General features: G+C 58.7%; 1 protein-coding gene across 1 annotated transcript in view; it reads right to left on the bottom strand.

The window, feature by feature from the left end:
- Window positions 1-5,322, bottom strand: part of VOLCADRAFT_105078 (uncharacterized protein) — a gene marked incomplete at both ends in the record, with an annotated part of 16,858 nt that extends 11,536 nt beyond the window's left edge. Inside the window, 10 exons of the mRNA XM_002951290.1 lie at window positions 62-232; window positions 642-1,007; window positions 1,404-1,541; window positions 1,755-1,862; window positions 2,255-2,401; window positions 2,818-2,937; window positions 3,257-3,472; window positions 4,003-4,035; window positions 4,331-4,681; window positions 5,023-5,322. Of these exons, the coding sequence (XP_002951336.1) occupies window positions 62-232; window positions 642-1,007; window positions 1,404-1,541; window positions 1,755-1,862; window positions 2,255-2,401; window positions 2,818-2,937; window positions 3,257-3,472; window positions 4,003-4,035; window positions 4,331-4,681; window positions 5,023-5,322 (1,950 nt within the window). The remainder of the gene's footprint in view (window positions 1-61; window positions 233-641; window positions 1,008-1,403; window positions 1,542-1,754; window positions 1,863-2,254; window positions 2,402-2,817; window positions 2,938-3,256; window positions 3,473-4,002; window positions 4,036-4,330; window positions 4,682-5,022) is intronic.
- Between the last annotated feature and the right edge of the window lie 1,494 nt (window positions 5,323-6,816).

The raw sequence follows: 6,816 nt of genomic DNA, 5'->3' as shown, positions 1-6,816 counted from the left end.
ATTGCTTTCCCTGCTTCCTCTCCCCCTCTTGCCCCTGCTGCTGCTGCTGCTGCTGCTGCACCTTATTCGTCGTCGCCGCCATGGCCAGCAGCTTCCTGCCGCTGTGCTGGTCTAGACACGCCACCGACAGGCGCGACGCCGAGCAGGGGTAGATGAGCTCCCCGGACACAGGCGCCAGGACGCCGCTCAGCACCCGCAGCAGGGAGGACTTGCCGCTCCCGTTCAGACCCAGCTGGTGTGAGTGTGTGTGTGTGTGTGTGTGTGTGTGTGCGTGTGTGCGTGTGTGTGTTTTGGACGGGGGAAGGGGGAGGTGAGGGGAGGGGAGTGCGGGGAGGGGGGGGTCATCCGATGTATGTATGCACATATATATACACACATATACAGACACACATACACATTTACACATAAAAATACAAAATCAAATATTAACACTTATACGTATGCATATGCACATGCAAATACAGAAGCCTTCCACTCTGTAACAACAACAACATGTACATGTACACGCTGCCCCCTGGCCTGCACTCCGCCGCCACCGCCACCGCCTTTCCCGGCCCCTGCCGTCTCCAAACCCGCCGCTCTCCCCCCGTTACCCGGGAGCTTAGGTTTGGATGATCCCTCCCCCCCCTGCACACACACACCAAACCGATACGAGCACCCTGATCCACGTCCATAGCCACGTGGCTGAGCACCACACCAGCGCCAGCGCCAGCGCCAGCGCCACTGCCGCTGCCGCAGGGGGCGACGGCGCTCTCCAGCCCGCCGACCTCGCCTGGAGTAGACGTCACCGCCAGTGGCGGCGGCGCCGCCGTTACCTGGTGCTTGGCGGCGGCAGACAGCTTTACAGGCGGCGGCGCCGCCGCCGCTGGCGCAGCAGCTGCATCTCCAGCTCCGCCACTCGGGTGCGCCAGTGTACTGCCGTACGCCACTGTGACGTCACGCAGCTGCAGCAGCGGCCCCCGTTGCCGCAGCTGCTCGGGTGGCGGGAACTGAATCACGACGGGCTCCTCCGGCCGGTCCAATTCCACCTTTCATACGGAGGTGGGTACACATAAGCATACACGTACGCATAAGCATACGCACAAACATACGCACATACATACACACGTACATACACACACAGGGGTACACACCGTTGAGGCCGTGAAAGTGATACTTCGCAAAGAAGGGAAGGTGGAGGAAAAGATACGCTCCACAACCCCAACACAGACACACACACGCACGCACAAATACACACGCTCACCCACCGGCCCCCCTTGCACCCCGCAAAATTCGCTGATTCGACAGGATGCTGCCTCGCCCCCCTTCCCAAGCCCGAGATCCCCCCCTTTATCTCAGGTCCCCTGCCTCTGCCGCCGCCCCTGCTGCCTGTGTGCGTGCAGCCCGTGTCGTACATGTCGTACCTGTGGCCGCAGTGTCTCATGCCAGCCAGCCCAGTACGACACTTTGAATCGCTTGCCGTCCGCGGTCTTCTCCGCGCCAAGCCGGTCCATCTTTTTGCGGCGACTTGCGGCCTGAAGGAGCCGCTTGTCATCACCCGCCTTCGGAAGGGAGGAAGGGGCAGGGGGGGAGGGGGGAGGGGGGCAGGGGGGGAGGGGTGGATACATAAAAACGACAAAGGACCAACTACCTCTAAAACACCTTTTGCGGGGTTTCCCTTCTCCTTCTTGTACTCCCTCCCCTCCCTCCCCTCCCCCCCTCGACTGTACTGCACTGTACTGCACTGTACTGTACTGCAGCCGGCGTATCCTCACCTCCCTTGCAGCCCTTTCCGCCCTGGCAATGGTGTCAACTAGGAGGGCCTTGTGCCGTTCCTGACCCGCCACCTGGCGCTGCTTGTGAAGAGAGGCCTCCGCGCGAGCCTGGGAGGGGGAGGCCACACCGCGGGTAACTGTGTACGGCACCGCCAAGAAGAAACACCATGGGTACGGCATAGATAGGAAGTGAAGCATGACACGGAATGAGCGGATGTGTGTAAGTAGCGGGGTACCGCCAGCTGGTGGTTAAGTCGGTGCGCCGGAGATCGAGAGCGAGAGGGACACAAGTCGCAGAGTCGCAGCGGTAGCAGCGTAGCAGCAGCACTGGTTGAGAGAGGAGGTCGCCAACATCCCCCCCCCCGTGGGAGATCATGGGGGTAACCGGGGTATGACGCAGCCCCAGTACGGCTGTACGGCATCAAACTATCATAGCACATGACAACCTCCCTGATCTCTATGATAGCTATCCCACCTAGCCTCACACTCTGGGAACGCACCTGCACGTACATGTCGTACGTGCCTGGGAAGTACTGTAACTGGCCGTCCCGCAGGACAACAGTTTCCTGAGCCACACAATTCAAAAAGGCCCTGTCGTGGCTAACCACCACAACCGTCTGCCCCGGGCAGCGGCGGGTCAGGTAGTCCTTTCGGGTTTGGGGGGGACGAGGGGGAAACGGGGGAGGGAGCGGGCAAACACACGCAAGGTCGAGGCAGGCGGGAGGGAGAGGGGGAGGGCGAATATGTGTTGCAAACCCTAAAACCCCTGAACATTGAACAACTCCATTGACGAGATTGCCGGGGCTGCTGAGTTTGGGGTGGGGCAGCGGTGGTCGTGGTGGTCGTGGTGGTCGTGGTGGTGGTGGTAGTGGAGCGTGTACGACGGAAAAACACCGCAGCGGCCGACAAGTGACAGGTTTGCCATAAAAGCAGCATTTCCCCTTCTTCTGCAAAAGGGTCCCGATGTAGGGTACCTTCTCCCCCCCTTTCCCTCTCAACCCTAACCTAATTTCCCGCCACCTCCACCTCCAACCCCACTCCCAGCCCCCGCCCCCGCCCCCACCCCCGCCCCCGCCCGCGCAAGCACCTGCAGCCAAAGTATGGACCCGAGGTCCAGGTGGTTGGTGGGTTCATCGAGCAGCAGCAGATGCGGCTGGGCCAGGAGGGCGCAAGCAAGAGCTACCTGGAGGAAGAGGTGGGCGCATGGTGAGGAGGGGGAAAGACGAACCACGAACGAGTGAAGCTGCTGCCAGTGCAGGGTGAGGAGGGGGTGGGAGGGTGTGTGTGTGGCAAATGCGTGGGTGTTTTTTTCCGTACAGCTGAGCTTCGCGCGCTGTAGCAAGTGTGGACACGTGCCTGTACGTGCGACGAGACCAGCCGCAGCGGCGGGGGGGGGGGGAAATACCACCCGGCTGTGGCGTTACCTATTTCTTGTACACATGTATATAAATCCCGCCCTACACTCAAACCCTCTTGCTCAATCGCGCCACATACACACACACCTCAACCCCCCGGCCCCCACCTACCCGCATCCGCCAGCCGCCACTCATCTCCCTGGTCGCCACACCACGCAGCCGCTGCGCTTCGAAACCAAGTCCGTACAACACCTCCGCCGCGGCCCGCTGCTCCTCCTCCTCACTGCCCCCCAGCAGATCAAGGCTGTCGTACAGGTCCGCTAGCAGCTGAGGCGCCAGGGAGGCCGCCTTTTCGGGGGTGAGCTGCGAATGCGGCACGGGCGAGGGGAGAGTGGGGGAGGGGAAGGCGGGGGTCAAGGACGCCTTTCCATGAACCCCCTAAAAACCTAAAACCGCTAAAACCCCTAAAACTCTTAACTCTTCCTTATTCTGGACATTCCCTTTCGCCCCCCCCCGGCGTTTCTATCCGAGCACCTCCCACCCACCCAGGCTGCTCCCCTACAAGCCGTGCCTCTAGACCGCCTAGAGGACATTACACATGCACACACACCGCTCTTGCCATCTATCCCATCCTCACCCAACCCCTTCCTTTACCTTCGCCCCCCCACCCCCGACGTCGTCCCACGCCATCCCTCCCCTCCGCCCACATCGAAACACTTCCTAGGACCTGGGTCCCCCTCCCCTTCCCGAAGGATTGAGAAATACCCATCACGCACACGGTCCGTACAGTCCGTGCAGTCCGTACAGTCACCCTTCTCCCCCTCCCACCTGCTCTTCCTGGGCCTTACGAGCCGCCTGTCGGGCCTCAACCGCATTCCTCACCGCCTCCTTACCGCGAGTCCGGCTCCGTCTAGCTGCCGCTTGCTCTGCAAGGCAGGTTGAGAGCAGCCGCGTCCGTGCGAGCGAGCGAGCGACCGAGCGTGCATTCGTACGTACATACGTACATACGTACATACGTGCGCAGGTACGTATAGTCGCGAGTGCGTTTCTCATTCACGAACTATTGATGTATAGCGCGGAACAACTGCATGTGCACCAACCAACCAACCAACTAACCGCTCCAACCGTCCCCACGAACTAACCCGCTAACCGCCCAACTGCGTGTTACCCATTCCGCGTCCTGTTTGTATTACCTAAACCTCAGCTTAACCACCCAACCACCTTGCCTGCCTCCACTGCCTGCCCCTCTGCGCGGGCTGCCAGTATGCTCCGTACACACACCACCAAACGCTGAGCCCGCCTCTCCTCCGGCCTCTTCTTCTTCTCTTCCTCGTCCTCATCCTGCTTCTCGTTATGCTCAACCCCAGCCGCCGCAGCCGCCTCCGCAGCCACAACCTCGCCGCAGCCGCCCGCGTCAGCTCCCTCCAGCTCCCCCTCCCCCTCCCCCCCCAGGGCCTCCTCCAGCTCGGCGATCTGCGCCATCAGCCCCCCCCGGGGGCTGGCGGCATCTAGGACGGTCTGCTGGGCGGAACGCTGGTCCCCCGGCACGTTTTCTTGCTGGACGTACATGACCTGTAAGGAAGCGCGTTTAGGGGGATGGGATGTCTTTGTGTGTGTGTGCGCGTGTGTTCATGTACATGTATGTGTGTATGTCTGTACCCCTGTCACTGGGAGTCATTGGGAGTTTCGGGAAAGTGGAGGGGGCGTTGTGCCAGGAAGTCGAAGCTAATGCACCCGTGTGAGAAGAGGGGGAAGGAGGACGGGAAGAAGGTATGCCGCTGGGAGGGGGAAAGCTGCTGTTTGCCATGTACGGCAGAGAATGGGAAAGTTGTGTTCATGAGGAAAAGCGATCCTCTCGGGCATAATGGTGGTCTTGGCGCCAGCTATCGTACACAATCATGCAGGTGACCCACTTTACGTGCGATTACCTTCATGTCTCGGGGCATGCCTGGGATGGATTTGTTCGCACAGGCTTTGAGCAAGGTGCTCTTGCCTGTGCCATTGCGACCGACAAGGCCGTAACGCACGCCTCTCCGCAGATATAGATGCGCGTCAGTGAGAAGCCTGCGATCGCCAAAGCTTAAACAGAGGCCACGGATGTCGACGTCACCGGTGGCGCTGCCCTCAATCGTCTCCATGTGGAACCGTGACAGCTGAACGGCCACCTCAACGGCGCCAGACTCGGTATCGCTGTTGCTGTCGGTATTGTTCATTGTATTGCACGATTTCCTTTTGCTGTGAGATAGCAAAGTTATGAAGCAGATAATAGCCGGTACAGCGACGCTAATTTTGGCACTAACTGTATGCTTTCGCTGTGTGGGGGAACTGAACATGCAAAAAATAAAATTGTGAGTTTGTGCTCGAAAAAAACATTCAACTGCTTTTCCTATCTACTGTGTAGTTTCTCGTTGCGTGAGTCCAAGGCCATATCAGGCCAAGTAGGCTTTGCGCATTTTCCTACCCGTGCAAGCCCGTATACGCACTTTTATATCATGCGGCTAGAACTTGACAGCATGCAAGCTGTCGGGGACTGCCTGTGCATGCGAGGTTTGGGTTGCGGCTTCGTGTCAGACCCATCCATGGCGCCATCCATTGACCCCGGCAGTCGCTAAGACCCTGCCGGGAACCCAAAGCGCTTGTTTCCCCTTTCCAATTTTTTCCCCTCTTACTTCCAGCACCTGGGGTTTTGCGCGAGGCACGCAGTTGGCAAGCTGTATTCTTTTCCATTATGACTGACATTCGACGCTTTCGCACCTTGTAGTGATTGGAAGGTGGAAGCCACAAAAGTTCCGCTTTTAAATTATTTCATCTGGATAGGTGCACAGCAAGACCTTTCCGTATTAGAACAACAGCTTATATTGGAAGCCTGTCAATAGCAGAGTAGCCCCGTTGCAGATCGTGCATGGAAGCAGGCGATGGCATTCAGCAGCCAGCCAATGCTGGTAAACGTGAGGATAGCGGACCCAACTGGCGCTGCCCGTGGACATCGTTTCCCCAGGCTAACCTAAGCACCCAACCGTCCACCATGAACAAAGTTAGCCGGAATCTGATTCTATACCAAATATCTGCTGAGGCTCACAATTGGCTCATAATAGCCATAAAACCGCGGTGGTGGCCCTGTAGGTGTGCGTTAGCGTCTGTCTCGGGGGGCCTTACGTCCGCCATCAGCTTCTGCGTCCAGCATCCGATAAGATTCCCTCCTGTGGGATTGTCCAAAATGGGCGAGAAGCTGCTGCTATAGCTGTACCTGCTGCGCCCGCCACGCTCATCTATTCGTGGCAATACGAACACCGAAGCCCTTGTCCCTTAGCATTCCGGCGAAGTTTTTGTCCCTTAGCAGGTTGCACAGTTTGATGCTTGCTGTGGTGAGGTTGCCATCAGGCTTGGAGGCGCCCCCTACCTGCGCACAAGTATCGTAACCCATTCGGCGCCATGGAAGAGAGTCCGCCGCCAACTGCACGAAAAGATGGATGCGAGGGCGCCTCCCACAACGCATGCCACGGGAACAGGACAGCGCCTCCCTACATAACTAAACGTAACCCATCGTAGCATCCTAAATCATGTGCCGCATCATCATGCCACGTCAAGCAAGCGAGGTAACCCCTACAGAACCCGGAATAAACCGGTCGTGTCACACACATAGGCACAGCTACACCAAAACGCTCTCGTTCAAAATGTACCCAACCGCTGCAACCATATATCCCCAT

The sequence above is a fragment of the Volvox carteri genome, assembly GCF_000143455.1.
Source record: "Volvox carteri f. nagariensis unplaced genomic scaffold VOLCAscaffold_23, whole genome shotgun sequence".
NCBI classification, from domain to species: domain Eukaryota; kingdom Viridiplantae; phylum Chlorophyta; class Chlorophyceae; order Chlamydomonadales; family Volvocaceae; genus Volvox; species Volvox carteri.
The sequence above is the reverse complement of the archived record's forward strand: the minus strand, read 5'-3'. Positions and strand labels throughout refer to the sequence as shown.